This window comes from Poecilia reticulata, linkage group LG5 (assembly GCF_000633615.1).
Source record: "Poecilia reticulata strain Guanapo linkage group LG5, Guppy_female_1.0+MT, whole genome shotgun sequence".
Taxonomy (NCBI): Eukaryota; Metazoa; Chordata; class Actinopteri; order Cyprinodontiformes; family Poeciliidae; genus Poecilia; species Poecilia reticulata.
Window position 1 is genome coordinate 29,211,782 of NC_024335.1, and position 24,987 is coordinate 29,236,768.

Here is a 24,987-nt window from a genome sequence, read left to right on the forward strand (position 1 = left end):
AGTCATTCCAGCAGATCAGTGAGGTTACATTTTATCGTTAGTTTTTTATTTAAGATTTAGCAACCACATATTAATAGAGGTTCACCTTCAATGACTATAGTTGTACATATTTTCCTCATTCTCAACATTTTGATTTCTCTTTGCTTTTTGGACTCTTGTTTGTCAATGTGCGCTCCATGCGAAGGCCTTTGCGTGGTGGTCGGACCTGATGGTGGAGCACGCCGAGACCTTCCTGTGTCTTTACTCGGCCGACATGGACGCAGCCCTTGAAATCCAGCCGCCTGATAGCTGGGACAGCTTCCCGCTTTTCCAGCTGCTCAACGACTTCCTGAGAGTCGATTGTGAGTGACTTAGAAATTAACAACAATCCCATGCAGACACAATGAAATGTATTTCTAATTAAGGTGGAACTGTGAGAGGAACTAGTGTAGTTACACGTTTTTGTTTTTTTTCAACCTGTAGATGTAGTTTGGCGGGGGCAGACAGCATGTTGAGCCCATAAGTGAGCTACTTCATTCAAGCAATTAACTTGTTTGTATGTAGAGGGAGTGACTGCACAGATGCCACTTGAATCATACTTTTGCGTTGCCAGATTGCAGAGACAGATGGGTCAGAGTTTTAGTAAACTCTGAACTGTGTGCACACACTCTGCATGGAATATGGAAGCTAGTGGTTGTAACGCTAAGTCCTTTCCAGTTAAGTCAACACATGTAAGAAGCAAACTGCCATTTTGTTTTACAGAGGGGTTAACAACATATAGAGTCACTTTGATTCTCTGAGCATTATATTTAATTGAGGTTTTATAAATGCAAAATATGACATCATCTGTATTACTTATGAAATGATTTTTCCAGCCTCGTTCACGTTTGAAAAGATCAGATACGTATATGTCCACTGGATCACAGTGGAAAAAAATCTGTCATGAAAAGATCAGATACAGGTTGCATTAAAGCAAAAAAAAAAAAAAAAAAATCTGAATCGGGTCACTTCAGGCTGCAGTGTGAATGTAACCTTTGATAGAACTAGATAGAATGCTGAGACCTCTTACACTCTCAGTATTGCTCATGCATTGGATTTCAATACTTATTAATAGATTACATTTTTCACTAAAGTTCCACTGGGTGTTTGCTAATTACTGCTGCCACTAGTTTGGAGGAACTGAGTGGAAAAGGTGGGGCAGGGCTGAAAGGGGAATGCTAGGCTGGAGACTTTAACTCTAAGCTTTGGTTAAATATTTGGGGCTTTGTATGGGCAAGCGCTTAGGCACCCCCGAATGGTTGCCACGGGAGATTGTAGGATTTCTCAAATACAGACGAAAGAATCAAAGCAACACTCCAGGTATGTTTTTGATGAGGGAATAGCATATAAATAATTTACGTAGTACATCCGCTTTAATGCTCTGGATGTTGTGGGGCTGTGTTGGTTGATGTATCTGCAATGTTGCATGGACATTAGTCATATGATTCAGTCAAAAAGCCTCTACAACTAAGCTACCAAACTCTAGTTGTGTTTTTGTTTAATAGAAAAATAACAGTGATGCTGATCTTTCTTACCTTGAGTTTCAACAATTGTAGAACCTATCAAAGAGAATCTACTTTTTTTCAATGTAAACATATTTAAAGGTCTTTAAAAAGAACTTGAGTTTTGGGCTGCCATATTTCTTAAACGTTAACTTTAGTCATAGCAGCCTGCTTGTCTCTGTTTGTGTTCTTTTTCTTCAGTACTCTAACCAGCACCTAGCAATGTCCTTGTTTTATGCTGCCTTGTGTAACCACGTCCATTGCTATGCACTTCAGTTGCTACTTTCACACAGCTGAAAATGTGAAGGAAAATCAGGAGGAGGCCAATTTGATAACACTAACAAGTGAGCATAACAAGCTATTTGCAGTCTTTTCAGTTACGCCAAATAAGTGGACGATGCTTCGCCTTCTCCTTGACTCCCGACTGGCAAACTAAAAAGGGGACACATTCCCAAGGGACAATTAGCACCTTCTAGATTGAGTCCACATTGTGAACACTGAAGTGTATCCTTTACAGGGCTGCACACTGCTCCTCAGTGTTCCTGCAGTCAAGAGCATGCAGTTCATTAAAGAGATGGCTGACCTGCAGCAACCAGAATCAAGTTTTGACCACATTATCAGACCCCCAAAAAACACACAAACACACACACACTACAGACATACAACATGGCTAGTAGGTTAAAAAGCAGGAAGTAAGTCTGGTTAATCCTCTGATTGTTACTCAGAGTAACAAACAATACGTCTTCCAACTAAACCCCATTTTGTCAGAATCCACATGGCCAAGAACTTTCTTCCACTTTCTTCCACTTGGAAGAAGACTGAAGCGAAGCTTTTTGGCCATCAGATGAGACGGTATTGTTGCCGAATGCCAAAGGCTGCACATCACCACAAACGCATCATCCTGCCTGTGAAGCATGGTGGTAGAAGCATCGTGCTTTTTGGTGATTCTTCTCTGCAGATGATCCAGGAAGGTTTGTGAACATGGGCCACAAAATACAGTAAATGCAGCAAAATCTAGAGAAATCCTAAAGCACAATTTGTTTCCATCTGTCAGAGAACTACGACTTCAGAGGACATTTATTTTCTAGCTAGATGATGACCCGAAGCATCCAGCTGAAGCTACACAGACTTCAAGACGAGAAGGTGGACGTTCTTGAGTGGTGTACTCAAAGCCCAGACGTCAGTCCAATAAAGAACATGACTAAAAGAGTGTTGTTCACAGCTAGTACCCACCAACCTCACAGAACTGGAACAGTTTTTTGAGGAAGATTGGAATTAAATAACAGTGTCCAGACATGCAAGCCTGGATGAGATTGATCCACACACACACACACACACACGCACACACACACACACACCCTTTGCTGGGATTACAGCCAGAATCATGAAGGAAGGACATTATTTGGAAATATTGAAGCAACATCCAAACTCTCATCCAGGAAGTTAAAGCTTGGGCACAAATAGGTCTTGGGACAACAGTCCTAAGCATAAAATCAAAATGATTCTGAAAAAGATGTGTGTGAATGAGGCAGCATACCAACCTGACTTAGTTCTATTGTAAGAATCTTGTGATAGAAAATCCAAAACGTTTGACCCAAGTAATACAGTTCAAAGGTGATGGTATGAAATGCTGAGGAAAGACATACAAACTTCTAATCTTGATGACAATAATAAATCCATCTTTGATATATTCTCTCTATAAATATTATGACATTTATTGAATAGAAATAATTTAGATAATTCCAGCTGACCTGAAACAGGAGACGTTTGGTCAATGTCAGACAGTGAGGATAAAAAGGCTTATGTGTCTTTTTAGTGGGTGCACATGAGCTTCTGATGTCACCCGCATTGATAAAGGACTGAGGTTATTGCTGAATCAATAAAGTAATACCTGGCTACACCATTGACAGGTTATCATTATTGGCTTCATAACATTTCAAATGCTAGAATCATTAACTTATTGGTGATTATTTCATTATGAGTTGTCATAGACCATTAAAACAGGGTGTTCATTATCAGTAAATATGTACACCCAGAGCACTGTATCGGTATAAATCCCAGCAGAAGCTCTAACTGCCCAGACAGAGTAACTAGACGCATGAGTAAAATATATAATAGCAGGGACATCTTTACCGCAGAAGGTCATCTGTTCTGTTGCCCCACAGCGGTGCACTTATGCAGTAGTAAATAGCCATAGAACTAGACAGGCGCCAAAGTCGGGCTGCCATTCGAGGAGTTAATGAGGTCTAAAGCAGTGGTAGCTTCGCCGTGGCGAACCCTGCAAGCACACTCCTGGATACAACACATCAAAGTGGACAGCAGCCGCTCAAGTGGCTAATTTGGAGTGTGGCAATCAGGGAACACAACAAACATTGCACCTACTGTGTATCATCGACCTTGACTCAAATGCCAACACACAAACGCACAAACACATGCTCAGAGGGAGAGAGAAAAACAAAGAGGGAGAAGGAGAGAAAAAGCAGACACGCTGCATGGAGCCGTGAGGCATCACATTAGCACACACTGGCCTCCATTTTATCTCCTGTGGTCTTTGTCAGTGTTGCCTTTTTACCAGTTGGGAGTCAGCTGAGACTGGGGGAAATGTTTGTGATGTGTTTGATTTAGAAACACCCCAAGACTCTGACCTTTTGTTTGTCAAGAATAGGAGGGGAGGGGGGAGAAGAAATATTTCATTTGTATTAATGGAATAAAAAAAAATAGAAAATCAGTTTTCCCCAAAAATCTAGCTGTAAATTACATGTGAGATGAAACTTGATTTTTTTTTTTTTTTTATCGATGTATCTAAAATAAATAACTGGAAATCTTGACTGAATATCTCTTCCCTTACTTTTACTCCAAAAGAAAACATGTGCAATGGATAATAATAATGATAATAATAATAATATTAATGCATTTTATTTGAAGATGTCTTTCAAAGCACTCAAGGTCACCGAACATCAAATACAGAAGAACTAATAACAGAAAGAAGTGACTGTAAGCAGAATAAGCAAGTTTGGAAAAGGGAGGTTTAAGCTTAGATTTAAATGAAGACATAGAATCAGAATTACAGGTGAGCTGTGGAAGAGTGCCAAGTTATGGAGAGCTTAGAAGGTGAGAAGGAGAATCTTGAAGTTGATGCGGTATTTTATGGATAACCAGTCAAGATGTGTCCCTTTGAAGTAGTTCTGGTGATTATATTGTGCTTAATGTAATTTGCACACGAAGAAACATGCTTGACACGTTATTTCTCTTCTCCGGTTTGGTCTTACAGACAATCTGTGCAATGGAAAGTTCCACAAACACCTCCAGGACCTGTACGCCCCTCTGGTGGTGCGATACGTGGACCTGATGGAGTCGTCCATCGCTCAGTCCATCCACAGAGGCTTTGAGAGAGAGTGCTGGGAACCAGTAAAGTAAGCATTTACATTTTTTTCTTTTATCTTCTCTTATACTCTTTGTAGAATTACCTACACGTGGCTTATTTCATACAGTTGAGTCCAAAATAATACCAGCTTGTTGGAATCAGTTTCATAGCTTTTATTTTTAACTAGATATGTTAAAACGAACATGTTAATCCTGGATTAACTCAAATTCCTTGTAACAGCATACGTACATTTTTTTGTGTGTGCCATCAACACACAGACCCCTGTACTTTTATAATTATTTCCTTCACGTGTTTCATTTCCCTCCCATCCACCTCACATCCTTTTCTGCACTACACTGTGCGCCACTCACAGCGGAGAGGGACAGAGACAGAAACCCCAAAATTATTTTACTGTTGTAGACAGAAAGGAAAATGTACCAAAGCAATTATCTTGTGTGTGGTCAATGTTAAACTTCTATGAACAACTGAGAATCATGAAAAATAATATGCATCAAGAAAATACAGCATGAGAAAGCAGCACAAAAATAACATGTATGCTAACACCACTTTACAGGATGAGTCCTAGTTCTGCATTACGCTCTATTATTACATTTCATTCATTGTACTTTTTTGTTTCCCTGTTGTGATCTCACTTTAAATCTGTTACCTATATTAATTTTACCCCATTGCATGTAAAACAAGATCTTGTATAGTAGTATGTGCATAAAAAATACTTGTTGAAATTATTTGGAGAATGTGGTACCTTATAAATTTTTCTGTAGAATGGTGGTATCTCTAGTGTGTGTTTGCAGACTGTCTTTCAAAGGAGAAGCAGGTTCTCATTGTTTCTCACCTCAGTTTGACCTTTGATAGTTTTTTGTCCTTTGAAAGTTGTTCATTGGAATCAACTTTTGTGGCTACTTTTGTATTTTCTACCCTCATTACTGGATTGCTTCAAATTTAAGGATTGTGGATTTTGTTTTCTGACTCGTAAGCCTTTGTAGGCTTTATTCCCTGGGGTAGGGTGGCAAGCGTCATTCCAGGGGTGACCATGGCACCCCCTTGGGGGCGCCACTGCCCAACGCTCCAACAACATTTTTCTTTTGCATGTTCCACGTTGCCGAACTGAAGAAGGAAAGCAAGCTTTCAGTGTGATGCTCCTTCAGCCTGGAATCAGCTCCAGTCTGAACTCAAGATGTCAGAATTGATTTCACTGGACTCATTTCGAGTGATTCTTAAAAACAGGCAACGAGATTACAGTGTCACGGTTTTTAAATTATTTTATATTGTTTTATACTTGTGTATATGTATTAATCAATTTTGTAACCAGGTTGCTGTGCACTGCAGACTTCTGCCCAGGTCCCCCTTGAAAATGAGATCTGGATGTCAATGTGGTTTACCTGGTTAAATAAAGGAAATAAAATTTAAAAAAAGAGAATCATTGGACAATAGGGTGCCTGTGGCTGTCTATCATTAGCAGAACTGACTGTCAGAACGTGACTGCAAACTGATGAGGTCATTCAGTCATTTGATTCAGTCGTGTTGGCCAGGTTTGGCCAAGAAAACTTATATCAACGCTTGGTGAGAGCTTGCTTTCTTTTTTACCAGCTTCCTTTTTCTTGGTCTGATCTTGTGACGATGACGTTGGCTGCTAAAAAACTTTAGAACCGATCTACAGATATCTCCATCCATTATTATTTTTCTAAACAGTGCGCTGCTGTGTGGCTTCTACGTTTTTCTTCTGCGTACAGGTCGCTGAGTCGCTGTGGGGTTGTAAACCGTTTACACAGAAGTCCGATTGCAGTTGGGTTTAATTAGTAGTATGAATGATCGTGCAAAAAAAAAAAAAATCAGATCTTGGCAAAACATCAGAATTGAACATCGAGACCTTCTGTGTGGAAGGAACCCAGTGGATCTGCCTCTCATTCTACATCTAGAACCTGTAGGAACCAGTAAACCTGAAGTCTGAGAGCGAGGCAGACTGTGCAGTCGGTTCTAACTAGGCTTGTTGCAATAATTCAATTAAACGCCTGACAAATAAAAGCAAACTCAATAATTTCCATTTGCATGATTTAGCGTTTTTCTCTTTTCTCTCCCTTTCTACCAAATCTGGTCTTCAGTCTGGTGCTGTGGTCTTTATCCCAATGTTTGAAGGGAAGTTTTGTTTACAGAGACTCCATAATTCATTTTATTTGTTGCTTCTGCTGTTTTGTTTATTTATTCTGGATTTTTAAAATGTTGTCCAGTTGGAATTTAAAGTTTGTTGGTCTTTGAAAATGTCTTCTTGCATTATTATGCAATTACCATTATATCACTTGAAGCTAGAGGAGAAACCTCCTTTAGGTCCAGCCAGGCTGAAATACACTGAGCTTCACATTAACCTATCCCTTTGTCAGTTTACACAAACAATTAAATAGAAGCTACTTTATTTAATTCTACAAACAGCTGGGTGTGTTGTTTGTTAGATATATTTATCATAAAATGTCTATTGAGAATTAATTCATGATCAAATATTTTATATTGGCTAAATAAAACTGTAACTGATAGCCTGTCTGAGAATACAGTATGGATATATTGACTTTCTGGAATACAGTGAATTAAACACAACCAGTGAAATGATGGCGTTCGGTAGCCTGGTTTTACTCTAAAATTGAGAAAATAGTGGCATTTCTATAGTGCAGCGATATATTACATATTTATCAGCCCATTTCTTTTCATGGCTCCTAATATGTTTCTAAAAATGTCTTAATTGTGTCTTTAAGTAGGCCTCCACCATTCTATTGGTCATGTTGCTTTGTGTGCCTCTGTTGCTGCAGGCTTGACTGCAGATCCATGTCTTCTGTTATTCTCTCCACAGGAGCATAGCAAGCACTCTGCTGAGTGTCAACATCCAAATGCCCAAACTACCAAATGTAACAGGACCAAGTGTTAGCCTCCCACAAATACCCAACTTTTCTCCACCCAGTTGGATAACAGCTAATTGTGATTCAGAGTGTGTATTGCTCTTGCAGTGCCATAGCATGCACACGTGTTCTTGGCTATGGAGGGTGAAGCGTGCCAAATTAATAACAAATTATTTAAATGTGTGAACATTTTGCATATACAGAAACTATTTGAGATCTTTGAGTTCAGCTCATGAAAAAATGGAAACAAAAATAAAAGTGTTGTATTTGTGTTTTTGTTCAGTGTATTTCTAGCTCAGGAATGAACAAGTACATTTGTATTTGTTTGATCTCATCTCATTGACCCCGTGATTTTAATGACTTTGGATTTGGTTTTTCTGTGTATTCATTTAGGTTTCTGTGTCTATTGAGTCTCAGTGTTGTCCTCATTCTGTTCTGCCTGGATTTTGGATTATTGTGTTTATTTATCATTAAATTCATCATCAATCACTCTTCAGCCACGACATGGGTCTGCTGTGGCTTCCTCACCGCTACACATCATGACAGATACTGCTGTCGGTAATGGTTTTGGCACTCTTGTACATAATCAGAGTTTTATGCGACACTTGAATTTTAATGTCTTAACAAAGAACAGGTTTTCTTTTAACATCAAAACATGATTTTAAAAGAAAGTTGAACCCTAGGATCTGTGTAGTTATCAAAGTTATCATGTACATTTGTCTTTTGCTGTGTTCCTTCCTGAGTAGTCCTAATCTTTTGTAAATATATGCGTTGAAGAATGTTTCCTTTCTTTTTTCTGTCTTCTTTTATGTGAAAAGTTATTAAAAAAAGTCATTCTCACACATTTCCTAAATTTACCTTACATATACAGTGGCTGATGAACAACTACAATTTAGCTCTAGTTCCTGTTTAATGCATATGCCAGTTTTAATTTGTCAAATTATGCTTATGTGAATGCTTCATCAAGCAGATATCTTATTCAGATAATACCAGTGACTATGAAATTATTCATTTTTGACTCTGAAAATTGTAGCTACACAGGCTTGATGACTTCATTTCATTTCTTACCTTTTTTCTTGCACTTAATATGAATATTAGTACAAATATTATTGTATGAATAGAACAATTGAATAAGCAGGGAATGTTTTTTCGCTGTATCTCAGTTATCAGTTTGGATTTACATGACTCTGATCTGTGGTTCTGTAGCAATGGCTCAGCAACTTCAGAGGACCTGTTCTGGAAGCTGGACGCTCTGCAGACGTTCATCAGAGATCTCCACTGGCCGGAAGAAGAGTTCGGCAAGCACCTAGAAACCAGGCTGAAGCTGATGTCCAGTGACATGATAGAATCCTGTATAAAACGGTAACCACTTTTTGGACATGGGTATTCATATTGCTAGATTAATGTTTTAGGTCAGAGTTTCTTTTCTTAGCCTACGGGAGAATTGCTAATGCACCACCTGGCCAAAAGAAAGGGTCCCACGCTCTTAATATTTTGTTGGATCACCTTTAGCTTTGATTACAGCACATATTTGCTGTGGCATTGTTTCGAGAAACTTCTCCAATGTCACAAAATTTATTTCCTCCAACGATCCTCCTTCCTTGTTGTTCCTCCTCCTCGGCTTTGAGATCCTGATAGTGTCTGTGCATGTGCGTCAGAAAACTTAATACCATCATGACAGAAAGACAGTTCCCAACTATCCAGTTGGAGGCTCAGACATATTTATTCATTTAAATTCAGTGGGAACTTTTTTTTTTTGACCAGGGAGTGTGTATACATATAGTCACATATATCATATATCTGTTCAACATCAAAGTCACATATATCTTTATATAGATATATGTGGCTTTGATGTTGAACAGTCATACCGCTTTTTAAAGGACACGGGCAGCATTTGAGGCCAAGCTGCAGAGAAGCAGTCGGACCACAGATTTCCGCGTGCCTCAGTCCATCTGCACCATGTTTAATGTCATGGTAGATGCCAAGTCCCAGTCGGCCAAACTGTGTGCCGTGGACCTCGGTCAGGAGGTAAGGTTTCCCTTTCTGTTCTCTTCCATCTTCTCCTTTAATATTCTCACCCCAGTTTGAAACTGCTGCTGTGGTGGCCGGAGCACTTTTAAAGGCAAACGCCTACAGAGGTGTAAATGCATTTTTTTATTTTTGTTTTATGCGAGATGAACATTAGACTGCTTTTACATATCTGCTTTTTGTGTAATTTTGCATGTGGCATGCCATTTTCCTTTGCGACTTTTTCTGTTTACCGTCCCTCTTTACCGTATGGAGTTTGTCAGACAATGGGTAAGTGTGACCAAAATCTAAATGAAACTCCCGAGTCACACCACCCTCCTCCCAGCACCCAGGCCCCCCATTAATTCCCAAAGGAATAATTAGTCATCAGTTTTCACTGTCTGTCTTCCTTCATTTGAATTGTTTGGATTTCATTACCATATGTGTAGATAGTATTGAATATACATGGGATGAATGTGAGAGATCTCATGTTTTGCACAGTCTCCAGACTGATACTAATTACTGACGATGAATTCATTATTCCTAAGTCCTTCACAGTTTTGTCAGAGGAAAGAAGTCCTCTTGCAGTGTTTCTAAAACTCTCTGTAAAAGCAGATTATTTTTGCTGAATGAATGATTCTTAAGTTCTTTTCTGTTCTCTTTCTCTATGTGTGAAATAAATATCCACAGAACACATAATTAATTTACATATTTCACCTAAATTTGTATATTTTATTCTATAATGAATGACTAAAATAAAAGTACCGAGTGAGGTGAGTAATTCACTTTACCCCTTTCTCATTTGCATAACTTAAAACACGTTTTTACCAGAGCAATTCATAATGGTGCCCTTTTATACTTTGTTTTCCCCCAATTTGTATTACTACCATCATTGTGGTGGATTAAATAATGGTTATCTAATATACTTATTTAGTTTCATTGCATATAATTTTTATTTAGTATAAAAACAAAAACAATTTTGTAAAAACATAAGCACTTCTTTCTTAAGCACTCAAATAAAGCTAAAAAATGTTAAAATGAAAACATAAAATCAGCAATGGCTGGATAGATGGAGATCTATTGTTTAGAAACTTGCTGAGGAAATAAAAAAATGACACATGGACAGATGTCATTTTTCTTTCAGAAATGTTTATAAATGCAGATAAAATGCCTAATACTGTGTTTTCATCCGCAGAGACAATACCACTCCCAAATCGACCATCTGATTGAGGAGACAGTGAAGGAGATGATTACTCTTTTGGTTGCAAAGGTACTACACCACTGAGCATGCTTTTAGACCACATAACGTGAGAAAATGAAAGGAAAGACAAATTTGTTGGGATTCAAAGCAGTCCCTCAGATGTTTCCTTCTGGTGAATCGCCATGCTGACGAGAGGCTTGAGTACCCTTATCGCTGTTGGGGCTCCATTGTCTGGGCCATCGCTTTGTGGTCAGCATCTTCAATGGCAAATTGTCCTAAACGGATGGGGTCACACAAAGCTTGACTCAGTGACTTTGATTGAATTGCAGAACACAAAAAAGACAAACTTGTAAATTTGGACGAGAGAGACCAGGGCTGGGGAGTTCACCGATGAGAACCTGGTGGTCAGGCTTTGGCTTGAGTGGACTCTCTTCCCCTGAGCTCATCAAGTGCAGGTGTTACAAGTTCAGTGGCAGACAATCAAGGGGGGCCACGGAATAAGAGCCTAGCTGTCAAAGGTGCATGGTCTCACCTTCATGCACAGCTGGGGCTCTGGAATACAACTCACGAAAAGGCATTGGCCCATCTTGTACTCCAAAGATGTGTTGGACTTCTCTTTCTGATGGAAAGCAATTATCCACAGATATTTTTGTTGAGGGCTGCACAGTGGCGCAGTTGGTAGATCTGTTGCCTTGCAGCAAGAATGTTCTGGGTTTGATTCCCGGCTCCGGTCTTTCTGCATGGAGTTTGCATGTTCTCCCTGTGCATGGTGGGTTTTCTCTGGGTACTCCGGTTTCCTCCCACAGTCCAAAAACATGACTGTCAGGTTAATTGGCCTCTCCAAATTGCCCCTAAGTGTCAGTGTGTGTGTGCATGGTTGTGTGTCCTGTGTGTCTCTGTGTTGCCCTGCGACAGACTGACAACCTGTCCAGGGTGACCCCGCCTCTCGCCCGGAACGTTAGCTGGAGATAGGCACCAGCAACCCTCCTGACCCCACTGAGGGACAAGGGTGTAAGAAAATGGATGGATGGATGGATGGATATTTTTGTTGAATAAAACTTCAAATCAATTAACATTTAATATTTTTTGTACTTTTCAAATCCTTTGATTATCATGGTTTAATATTTCTCCTGTTTTGCTTTTAGTTTGTGGTCATTCTAGAGAGTGTGTTATCTAAACTCTCTAGATATGATGAAGGGACTCTCTTCTCTTCCTTCTTATCTTTCACAGTAAGTAGAACATCCTTTATTCATTCCTTCTGACAGTATTCACCATCTAAATTTCCATTATTAACATAATTCTTGCAAGTTTATCAGTTGCAGTGAATTTAAAAATCAGCCTGTTGATCGTAGGTCACCTTCTTGATCAACTGAAACATTGTAATTTGATAATCAGTCATTTTGGATTCAGAGCTGCTTGGTGTTTCTTGTCATACAGTTTGACCTTTTATGAAGGTGCTCTTACCATGAAATAGCTTAACATCTCAGCTGGATATCTGCAGTATTGTGGGGAAAAAAGGATATTGAATTAGCGAGTTCACGTTTGTTGCTAAATGCACTGCAAGTCACGGCTGCTAGTTCAGCAGGCACTAACCACTGTGCTATGTACAGCCTCAGCATAGTAGCCCTTCCTTTTAAAAGCATTTTCACAGTTAGAGTAATGATGCTAACCTCTTTCTATGCCTTTCTTTTAAAGGTAAAAGCTGCTTCAAAGTATGTGGATGTACCTGTAAGTATTAATACGTGTATCTGCTTTTTATGGTAGCCTGGCATAGTGTCTTTTAACAAGCAACTGAACACAAACAATGTGAAGAAAACTTAAGCTGTGAAGCCTTAACAAACTGGTTACGGGACAAGAGCTTTGATTGCTATACATATGTTGGCAACCGTGACTTTAGAGGTAGGAGTTTGTCCTGCAAGACAGGTTGTCGGTGTTCTATCAGTGCTACGTCGTCATATTTTCCTAGCATTGATGTGCACATTACCACAAGGTAGGACGGATTTACGGGTAGCACAGATAAACAGAACACCATACCTGGCTTGGTCCAGCTAGTTCTATCCCTGAAGTAGGTACGAAAATCCGAGAACTGACGGGCAGGATCTGGATCTGCTAATGGAAAATTAATCGGACCGGGACCGAACCGCTTAGAGGCAGTCTAGTGGAAAAACGTATAAAGGGAACACTTCTTTAGATAATTTGGCTCGAATTAGGTCCAGCATGGAGGAACTTTAAGCGAATATTTTAGTTTAGCAGTTTAGTAAATCCAGTTCTAGAGTGATGTCTTGAAAACTTCTGTAAAACTGAAAATCTCAGTGATCGAAGGGAATTTCCTCCTAAGCAGTTCTCATTGCATGTTTGTGTTTTTTTCCCCCATTGTGCATGTGTAAATATTTGACCATGATTTCACATGGAAAACCAGAATCCAGATGGTAGCTTTTGTCATATTTCTTTTTTGTCAAACGTCCCCATGTTTCCTCCCCAAATGACAATTCATTTGCATGTGGCCAGACACTGGCAGGCAGCCATGCCTCGTGCTTCGCTCTTTCAGTGCAACATACATCACGAGTCAGTGTTGGACAACACATGCCACTTCTGCTGTCAGGTTGGCGCTGAGGATTTGTGCATTTGACTGTGTTCACATCAGATTTCCATTCGCTGCCAACACTTCGGCCATTGCAACAAATTTTAAATTAATGCCTTGCAAATAGGCACTGTGTATGCTAGCAGGGGCTCACAGTTTCTGGCCTTGCATGCAAATCGTGTTACAGTTGTATCCCTGATGCATGAAAAGAGTTTCGCTGACAAAATTACTTCTTTTGATGTGTCTGTACAGGTTTGATTAGCAAAGGTTTTCAAACCTGAAGGAATCCCAGATTTAAATGGAGTAATAATGTCTATTGTAGTGAGGTGTTCAGCGATGAATTTGTCCTTGATGTTCGGTGGTGTTTTCAAAGTTGGTCCTGGAGGGCCAGCATCCTGCATGTTTTAGTTCTCTCCCTGGTTTAACGCACCTGAATCAAATGAAGGTTCTGTAGAAAGCTTAAAAAGAACATTTACCTGCTGAAAAGGTTGTTACTACCACCAGGGAGGGAACTCAAACATACAGGGTTCTGGCCCTCGAAGACCGACTTTGGGCACCACTGTTCAAAGTCGGTCTTTTGTCAGGATTCAGGGTTCCGGGTATTGTGCAAATTGAATTTAGGTTCATGCGTAATTTTAGGCACGTACAGGAAATAGGTAAAGCCTTTCTCTAGACAAAGAGAAGTCGATACAGTATCCTGAACTTGTGTGGTCCGCAAAAGCAAATAATAGGTTCTGTGCAGATTTTTTGACTTGTTGAAGGTCGGGATTTAAGAAAAGAGAACTGTTTTGGTAGAGAAGTTAGAGTTAAATGTTTGGAAATCATCCAGCAGTCTGAGTGAGGGCTCAGAATTTTGTTTGTTGCAGAAAAACATCTCAGGTGAACAAATACTCGTATATTTTTTTTGGTTGGATTCATGTCTTGGTTAGTAAGACCAGGCCGTCTTGCTGACCATCCTTCCTTCCATCTATCCATCGTCTTTGGCTTCTCTAATATCACGATGAGTTGGTGACAGTTCCAGGGAGGTTAAATTGGTAAAAAGTTTTTTATCTAAGAAAAACACATCAGGTTGCATCAACTTACTATCTTGCAGTGTTCACGCCTCCTGAATGAGCACGGGTTAGATTTGAGCAATTCCATGTGTCAATATGGTTCTTTTTCAGTCCATACCTAAATTCAATTGGGAATCCAGGGCAGCACTAGAAAACTGATTTGCACAGATCCTTTTCATTAGACCTGAAAGAAATGACAAATTACAAAGAAGAATGGAGAAACAAAAAATATCTGAAGATATGTAAAACTCGTAGATACGCTGTGTTTCAGTGTGTTCACATCAACATATTCAGTGTTTAAAGGAATTGTTCTGGTCAAGAGATGGTAGTAAATTTATGTCAACCAGGGGAGGCGACTGACTGAGCAGTTTGTTGCAAAGGTGTATTTAAACTGACATACAAAAACTGAAAGTCAGCCAGACTTTTTCGTCAAGATACAGCATACGTAAGATACCAGTGATGAATATTAGTCCATGCACAGAGCCTTGTGGAACTTGAACTACCTAGTGAATAAAAAAGATTTGTACTCAAATGAGTTCCCTGAAAAATCAGCTTCATACCAACCTGTTGTCATTTTGTCTGCTCAGCCTCTGTAGAGTAATTTTGTTTTACTGCCACACTGAGACCGAGCGGGACCAGCGTAGAAACAAGTCTGTTTATGCTGCAATGATATCCTCAGTAAATTTTCAAAGCTTTTTTGGTGTAATGATGATAGCATGCATTAAAACTTCCAGATTATTTTGATATACATGTTCACTCAACTAAATTGGCTAGGATTTCTGTTTTATCTGTTTTTTTTAAAATAGCATTTTAATTAAACCACCTTTGAAAGTATGAGGTACATATCCACTTCCCTAAGGATAAATTAATTAGATCCAAAAAAAGGGAGTGTTAATCAAATATCCGATGTTTATTTAAAAAGGGAAAAGAACATCGAGGTTTAAGTGCATCTTCATCTCTATCTGTGTGTGTCTTTATTTGCTGTCTTGCAGAAGCCAGGGATGGATGTTGCAGACTGCTATGTCACTTTTGTTCGTCATTCCCAGGACATGCTGCGCGAGAAGGTCAACGAGGAGATTTACGTTGAGAGACTTTTTGACGTACGTAAGCTGCAGCACCTGCTTTCTGTACAAATCCACACCCACACTTTACTCAGCAACCGAGTTATGAATGATAGAAACATCGAAATACTTTTGTGAAGCTTTTTTTATCTTAATAAATTTTCATTTTTTTTATTTCTATATATATATATATATATATATATATATATAATTAAAACAGGCAAATTTTGTTGAATTTTTCTCTTTCACTCAAATTTGACCATTTCTTAAATGAAAATTACAGCGCAGGGCATTTTTAGCAAGAATCATAGTGTAGAAGTGGCTCATTACATGTCAAATGTTAGCAACTGGGTAAAATTTAAAACTTTACAACATTCCTACTGAAAAGGGCCAGCAGCTTTAAATGTTGTTTTAAGTCGACTGAATATGTAAAGTTGCTCACCTTAATAAATGGGTTACATGTATCAAACAGTGGGTCTGTGGCGACTCCCTTCAGGGGGAGTTTGAAAAGACAGAAACTATTAGCCATGACAGCCAAACATCTGAAATCAAGCAGTACTTCCGTGTATTGACCTCTTCTGACTGCAAGAAATAATGTTTCATCAAAATGTTCATGTTGGAACATGTGAACCTTAACTCAGCGGTTTTATGTAGAGAACCATGCACAAAACAGAATTCAGCTTTAGTTAGTGTGTGCTAACATTGAAACTAGTTCCTGTGAAGGCTGAGCTTCCCTGCAGCTCTTCTCAAACTGTATGTTCATCGGCCTGCCTCTTTCCATGTGTACCGCTGTGTTGAATTTAGGCCTTAGGTTTGTGCCTTTCTCATTTTGTCTCAGTCCCTGTTTGTGTGACTGTTGTTGATGGAGAGGTGTCTGACACTTGACCGCTGTCTTGCCATGTAGCCTTTTTTTCCCCTCACCTAGAAGACTGCTGCTGAAATTTGTGTTCGCTTTAGTTTCTTTGTTGTCATTCCAGATCAGTTCTTCCCTCAGCACCAAAGAGGCGTGTGAAGGTGTCAGCAACCGCTCTCTGCGGCCCTGTTGTGCTTTTTTACAATCCATTCTTTTTTCAGATGTTTTTCTTTTTCTTCCCTTTTTCCTTCTGTTTGGTTCAACATGGCAGGAACAATATCAGATTAGCATTTAAGTCAAGTCATGTGGGCTTTTATAAGCCTGTTAAATGACTGCTAAAAGCATTTCTCGTACAGGTAAAAGCATTTTTGGTTTCATCACTCTGTACTTATACATATGTAATGACAACAAAGGTGAATTAAATTGAATCTAATTTAATCTAAACTAAATGCCAGAACATGTATATAATCTTTCATACCGTGGTGGTTATGTTATATCTACATATTACATGACAGTCAAGTTGTTCACTAAAATATCAATATTAAAATAAGTCTTTACTTTTAAATGTCATCATACTTTTTTTTTATTCAACACTTTAACATCTTTAACTGTCTTCAAAATATTTAATGTTTGTCAAATGATGACCAAAATCCACTAAGATTGATCAGCTTTTAAATTCAGCAATATAGTAAAAACCAAGTTGGGATCAGGAAAGTCGACCCAGTCTTAATCTAAACATTTATGGAAGCAATATATAATATATATGGTAAAGGTTTGACTATCACTATGATTATAATTATCATTTTCATTTGTAGCTAAGTATTCATTCTTATATATTGAGTGACTGAATGTTTTTACTTGGAGAATTGCACCAAGTCTTAGTTCATTGTTAGGACGCACTAAGAATCTGTGCCTTCCCAGTGGGGACAGTGTGACAGCTTAGGATGCAGTAAAACTCTGTTTCTGAACATCAGCAATGTGTAATTTGCTGCTCAGGTTTTCCACATGGGAAAATGTCCAGTTGAAAATGGCTGTGGTCTAAATACTCCACTCCTTTATAGGATGTATTAGAGAGATATTCAGCTTATAAGAGAGAAGTACATAATAAGAGACATAAAAGACATGACTTCTTAATATCTCTCCATCTCAAATGTGGATAAGTTGCAACAAATGAGCATTAACATCTACCATCACATGGCATCACTTTCAGCAGTTTTCTGTCTGTTTGGGTATCTTTAAAATAGGGTCAACATGGGCTCCCACTAATCCTTGCTCTATAAGGGAACTCATTCCCTCCCTTTGTATTTTTTTCTTTTTTTCACTAACCAAACGAACACCTACCTCCTGAGCCGTCGTTGCCCAAAGGTTTAAAAAAAAAACAATAACATGCTCAGAAAACAGTTTTTGCTCAACATTTTACAATCCATACTGACTTTTCAAGAATGGATCTGTTTTTACCCAGCAGAATACTCATCTTGTCACTGACTGACAAGATTAGAGTTTTTAAAGCCGTGGTGCAGAATAAGAGGGCGCCATTCAAAAGAGATTATATTTCTAATCAAATCAAGACAGTAAGTCCTCAAAGAGCCGTTTACTTCACTCATTCCTACTAAATCAGACTTGTTTTCTGTGTGTCGTCACACTCGGCTCTGCAAAACTTTCATGTTTCCATAAAACTAAAAGTTTAAGAATGGAGCTCAGACACTGAGGATCAGCGATGCTGGCAACGCATTGCTCTAATATGACTACTATTACTATTTCCAAACCAGTAATCAAATTAAAGTTACTTAAACAAGTCACTGTCCATTTCTATTTTCGTCATCTTTCTTTGTAAACTGATATATTTTCAGTCTTCTTGTGTCGTGTTGAGTGGCGTCACACATCACATTATCAGCATAACTCACGTCTATTGGGAATAATTTTGCTGGATGTTGGCGCAGATACTAAATGCTCTCATTGACCATAACGGGTTGTTATTGTGTAGTCCGTTCTGTGGTGAACCGCAGATGCAAGCAGTGTAAATTAGGGCCAACCCCCGATTTGCACACCACGTTTGCACTGCATCACACCTCCATTCTGTAAAATTTGTACGAAGCATTTAGCAACACAACCACACACAACAACGGAGGGGGGAAACAGATCGTGCTTTTCGCTGGACAAGCCATCACTGTTTTGAGTTTGTGTCAGCTAAAGATGATGGTATTAATGTTTGCTGAACATTCTGCGCTGGTGACAAAGTCCTACCTAACTTCAGAAACACTGTCAAATTTGAAAATAAAACAAAAACATTTTGAGTCGCAGCAGGCAAACAGAGAAAGTTAAACCAGGTACTGCGAGGAAAAGAGCTGCGACTAACGCCGGATGGATGTTCCCCACCAACCAAACTACACAAACTGGATTTTGGTGCAAAACCAGCCATTTTTTTGGATTGTAAAAAAACAATACAAAAAAAGAAATATGGCCTTTACTTAATTTTTCATCAAAATACGTTTTCTTTAAGAAACATTTTTTAAGATAAACAGATGTCAGACGAAACATTGTTAATGCACTTCATATAAAGTGAGTATTTGTAAGACTCATTTTATTGGTGGGAATGGGGGGTGGATTATAAGACTCTAGGTCAATTTAATTAACTCTAACCATGTGTGGCTGCCATTGTCTATACTGTGTGTCACTTTATTTAGGCTTTTGTCATGCATTCAGTGTCAGCCACAGAAAGGTGATTATTGTAAAAGAACCTATTAGTGCCAGTTTATGTGTCAGTGCTCCCATCAGGCTGACGGGTGTAAGACTGAATCTTTTCAAAGCAGCATGTGTAGGGATGCAGGCATATTGACCTTAAATATTCTCTCAGAGATTCCAGAGTGAAGGAGGGGCACATCGGAGGAAATTTTTTTAAAACAAGTTTTTGGGGAAGTGTGTGTGTCTGATTGTGTGTTATTTGTTCGTGAGTGGGGGTAGGTGTGCATGTGAGTGTGTGTACTTGTATATACCACGTATAGGGGACCGTTTTCATACATTTACCAACAACAGGAGGTCATTTGTGTAAAGTGAGGACTTTTTCCCAGTCCTCACTTTATTTTGCAGTTCTGCTGTGCTCCACTAGTTAGATTTAGAGTTAAGGTATGAATTAAGCTTTGATGGAGTTAGAAATAGACTGGTAATGGTTAGGGCTGAGAAAAATATTTGGGTGGTTAGTCATAAATGCAGTTACTAAAATGAGTGGAATTCTGCATAGAAGTACAATGATGTGTGTGTGTGTGTGTGGGTGTGTGTGCGTGTGTGGGTGTGTGCGTGTGTGTGTGTGTGCGTGTGCGTGTGTGTGTGTGTGTAGGGGTGTGTATTCGTGTGTGTGTGGACGTGTTTTGAAAGAGATAGAGTGATAAAAAGAGAGAGAGATGTCCAAGAATGACTCATCCTTTCATCGGCAGCTTAGAAATGTGTTAATCCAATCATTCCACTATATATTTTGCAGTTTTGTGAGATTGCACTGAAAACAGGTGTGTGAGGCACAATGATTAAACCCTAAATGCGCCTCTGAAATCCCCTTAGCTGCTATGAAGTTGTTTTCTTTGCGATCTATCATATCCCAAGGTCTTTTTTTTTTTTGAGGAATTTTGTCTCTGAACTGAACAGCTTTCATCCACTGATTAACAAAAAGAGAGGACAAATATATTGATCACATTTTAAAATGATACTTTACACTCTTGTGTAAAGTATCATTTTACACAAGAGTGTAAGATAACTTTAGAAAAAGTTATCTCTTTTTCTAAAGCTTTTGAAGTTGAAACCTGCTTAACTTCACATGTCGAATCCGTAAGAGCACGCTAGCTTGATTTGGTCAGAAATAAAAATACTTTGCAACAATACCATGTTATCAGTGACAGAGGATGGAGCTCATTCAGCAGCAGAGCAGGAAGTCCTGGATTTGTCCTGGAACTGGTGGGTTGCTGGTTCGAAACTGCTGTAGTCAGTCTGCCTACAGCTGTGGCTACAATGTAGCTCATCACCATCAGCGTGTGAAAGAATTGGTGAATAACTGAATGTAGTGTGAAGCGCGTTGGAGTCTTCGGACTTGATAAAGTGCTAAACAATTTGTGTGACATTCTAGATGTCTTAATATTGAAGCAGATGCCCGAAACATGTACAGTTTGCAACCTTTATTTGTTTTACTGCAGTTTTTCATTGTAGAGAAAAATAATGTTAGTCAGGCTTTGGAAGAATTTTGATTTCTTATGGTAATTTCTTTCTTTGATCTAATTATCAATACTGTGACTTTTTGGCTACTATTCAAAGGTTTATAATAACGATGACTTGCAATAATTCTCTAAAGATGTGTGTGTCTATAACTCATTTACATGTGTCAAAAGAATAGGCAAAACATTTATTTTGTTTTTGTCTGCTGCACCCTCACTTGCTCTCAAAACGGTCGCCAGAGGCTCAGATTAAAGCAGATGTACTTAAATTGATGGGGGTGGTGGGGTGGGGGGGAATTTAGCATTGCACAGACTGGGGATCGCTGATTAAAAAAAAAAAAAAGCTCTACGTTTAGTCTGAGCCAAATCCAGCCTCACACTGATACACCACAGCTGTAAAACTGATACCCCTCCCTCCTCCACCCCTTGCAATCATCTCAGTGTGCAAGCCAAGCAGGTAGGGGAAATGCAGAGGGGAAAAAAAGCAAGTTAAGAATGAGGAATACACAGATGAGGCTGTTGGCCAGTAAATCTTTGAGCCACCTCGTCCCTCCCCCCCCCTCCCCTTTGCCTCCCGCCCCCTGGAGCTGCAGATACTGGGATTACATCGGTCAATTATACACTTAATCTGTCTTTGCCCAGAGAGGATTAGGAGTGCGGCTCATTGATTGATTTGAAGTATTTCCGTTGACCTTGGATGGTTATCAGACTCGCAAGTGTGGCAAAATTGCACTTGTGCGTTAAATCACTTTCGGTTGCTGATGCTCCCGCTTGTCTCGCTGCGTTCGCCGACTCGATGCGTGCCACGGAGCAGAAGGGGTCAGATCAAGTTTCAGATGGGACAATTAAAGGTTGTCGTTTCTGCCGCTGCTCTGGTTGTGCCGGGGTCGGGGTGGGGGGTTGATAATTACTGGGTGGTGTGGCACAGAATGCCAGCAGACAGTCGGCTGCCGTCACTTGGCTGTCCGGGGACACTTCACCGCTTCACTGTCTTCTGAACTGCCAGCTAACAGCAAAGAGAACAATTTTATAAAACTGATGTTGGGTCACATCACTTGACTTCACTCGTGTTTGTAAATACAGATCACGTCATTGGACACCCTTATCTCAGCGATAAGGCAAAGTTGCACTAAAAGTTGTTTTAAAAGTCCATTAAAAGTGTCAACTTTGAATTAAAAGTGTCATTATTTACCGAATGACACTTCATGACAACAGTCAGAAACCTCCTTCATTTTCATAACATGTTATGTATGTCATGTTTATGACAGTGTCATGTCAGTCTTATGCACAGCCCAAATAAAGTGCCACCACAGAATTATAATTCTTAAATCTTAAAAGCTATATATTTCTTTTTATTTCATTTTGTTCATGATGAACACAAAAAGCACATATGTTGTTTTCTGTACTTTATTTAACTTTCTCACAGTCTTTCCACTGGCTGCCTGTAGCTCAGAGAATAGACTTTAAAATACTGTTTACTAGTTTATAAATCACTGAACGCCTTAGCACCAAAATACATCAATTATCTGTTGTTGTTGAATCAACCTTCTAGACCTCTTTAGGTCTTCTGGTTCTAGTCTACTCTTCATCCCCAGAATAAACAACTTACTCTGAAGTTTCAGCTAATCCACTCGTCTGATGGCTTCAACCATTTTTTTCATGGAGAAGCAAAATTCAGTTCTCATGCTCCTTTAATCTGCAACAAACTTCCAGAAAAATGCAAAAATGCTGAGTTGCTTTAAATGAAGGCTAAGAACTCATTTGCTTATAACTGCCTTTGACTAATAATAGGTGGAACATCATGAGTTTTAATCTGGATTATAACTTTTTATAACTTCTCTTTATTTGCTTCTGCAATGTGCCGTTCTCTGTTTATTTGTTATGTTTTTGACTTTAATTGGCATGTTGTTGAAACGATGATGATGATGATTTTGAATGTCACAGATGCAAGCTAGTTCCAAGACCTTGGATATTCTGCTATAAAACTGATTTTTCTTTGAGATTAATGTCCCTGTCCAGAAAAGTGACCGTGGACCCCAGGGGTTAGGAACAACAACCTGCAAATAGTTAAAATCTGTGAATACTTGAGGCTCCTCAAATACACTTAGAACTTCCTATTTTATTAATTCAAACACCAAATATATGTTAATATGAATAAATATTTACGATGAAAAAGGGTCTTGTAAATACTACAGAAGCTTATGTGTACTCTCCCTCATTTCTTCTCCTGGGGTTTAGCCAATCATCTGCAAGAAAAATGAATGACGCGCCAGGATTGGCTGCTTTGCAAACGCCGGCCAGTAGTATGTAGTATTTCACCTTTTCCAGCTGCATTACTTTAACTTTCCCATGAATAATTTGGCGTTAAATTTTACGTGAAACTCTTTGAATGAGTGAATCCACAAATACTAAACATCTGGATATGGAAACAAAATTATCTCCATTTCAGTAACTGTGTATGGCTTAAGATTTAACCATTTAGCTTTACGAAATGCAGGAATGAATCAAAGTGTTCTTAAATTTTAGACCTGAACAGAATGACTTTTTTTGTTTAGTTTTTCCCGCCTGCGATTAATTAATTGTTTCCTATTAAAATTATTACTGTAACGAGATTACATCACCAAACACCTGAAAAAATGTGTTATAGGCTGAGTTTACAACAACAAAGAAAACATATCCAGCTGTTCGACTGTATGTGACTATTCAAAACAATCACAAAAGGTTTCACTTCCATTTAATGAAGTCTCTAAGCAGCTTAGTGTGTTTTGTAATTACTGAGAGAATGCATTTTGTTTTCTGCCGTCGTTTTTCTTTAGGGGTGGGGGGTGCAGCTAAATCCTCCGCTAGTATTCCCAGATCTGCGCTGCTGTGAGGAAGCGGCTAAGAACACTAAAACCTTGATCATCCCGAGAGGAGGAAAATACAAGTTTAATGGCAACTTATCCTTTGTCGCGCTCCCACTCATTTATTGATGCGGGCAGGCGAGATGAATTGATCGAAGACACACATGTCATCTCTACGGTCTCTATCACCCTTTCACAGTTCCCCTCCATTCCTCTTCCCTCTGCCTTATTAAAAAGGGTGGTACGGTGGCATTTGTTTGATTAACTTGTCTGACAAAAGTGACAGCTGCTCATGGGTGTATGTGGATGAGTGGCCCAGCGCCGCTCCTTCTTTGTACATCTGTCAGAGCCGGAGCAGGGCGAGTGGGGTGAAAAGAGACAAATTGGACCCAAAAAGAAGGCCATTCACCTTCCCCAGACCCCCCTCGGTCACTACACCCCTCTATCCCATTCAGGTTCTCGGCGGGGCCCTCAAGTGCTTGCTGGCTTATTCCATTTTCACTCCCCCTATAGAGTTCCCTGAGCCCACAAGTGTTTTAGCCTTCTTTTTTCTTTCCTCAATCCACCCCTAAGCGGCTTTTTGTAAGTAGAATGGCTCACTTTTCTCAGGGCCTGAAGCTGGCAGCTTTTTTTCCCTTTTATTGTCAACCACAGAGCTTTTCTGTAGCTCATTGTATATTTACTCAATGACTGGTTGCTGACCGTAATTCCAACTGTTTAGTTCCTCACAACATGGCCCCTCAACCCAACCACCCATTGCCCCGATATACAGCCATTCATTCTTCAAGGCACCGTGTTTTTATAAAGTTGCTCTTTATTGAGTCTCACTTGCCCGTTGAACTGACACTTGCAGGTAGAGTTCTGAAAGAGACCCAGATTGCCAGCCTGAAATGAAACTCGGATCTGAGATAAACATTTACTTTTCTCCTACGATGCCGTTTCTGAGGTGGCCGGCCATCCTTTTTCCCCTCAGCGCTCCTCCAGCCAGCTGCATGGACGCGATGCCCACAAAGCCCATTTTGTTGCCATTCAACTGTGCTCAAACAGCAATAAATTATCAGTTTTGATTGTGCTTTTGATATAAAGGGCAAGAGCTGACCAAGAGCTTTGAGTACACTGAGCCCAACACTAATATTTTTATCACTCTTCAGCCAGGAAATGTAAATATTTTAAGTATTTAATTAAAAAACCAAAATTGTTATTCCTATAATGTCCAACAGGAGTTTGTGTAAAAGTATTTTACAACTTTACTTGTTAAAATAAGAGCCAAATGAGTCGTTTGTCCACAAGGTACGATTCTACTGTTAAAACTTTAACAATCTCAAACGCATCATACCAATTGTCTAACATGGTAAAGAAGTAAATATGAGTTAGGAAGGTTCGACTCTTTCAGAGCACATGCTGCG

At 39.3% G+C, this 24,987-nt stretch overlaps 1 protein-coding gene across 11 annotated transcripts in view; it reads left to right on the forward strand.

Annotated features, from left to right (window-relative positions):
- Positions 1–24,987, forward strand: part of cadpsa (Ca2+-dependent activator protein for secretion a) — an 89,673-nt gene that overhangs the window by 49,775 nt on the left and 14,911 nt on the right. For 6 of the 11 annotated variants that reach the window (XM_017304802.1, XM_017304803.1, XM_017304804.1 and 3 more), the window contains 9 exons: positions 185–341; positions 4,792–4,933; positions 8,994–9,149; positions 9,668–9,815; positions 10,071–10,085; positions 10,990–11,064; positions 12,141–12,224; positions 12,691–12,723; positions 15,621–15,728. In XM_017304802.1, coding sequence (XP_017160291.1) covers positions 185–341; positions 4,792–4,933; positions 8,994–9,149; positions 9,668–9,815; positions 10,071–10,085; positions 10,990–11,064; positions 12,141–12,224; positions 12,691–12,723; positions 15,621–15,728 — 918 coding nt within the window. The remainder of the gene's footprint in view (positions 1–184; positions 342–4,791; positions 4,934–8,993; positions 9,150–9,667; positions 9,816–10,070; positions 10,086–10,989; positions 11,065–12,140; positions 12,225–12,690; positions 12,724–15,620; positions 15,729–24,987) is intronic. The other 5 variants (XM_017304805.1, XM_008410348.2, XM_017304809.1 and 2 more) reach the window with 1 other exon arrangement.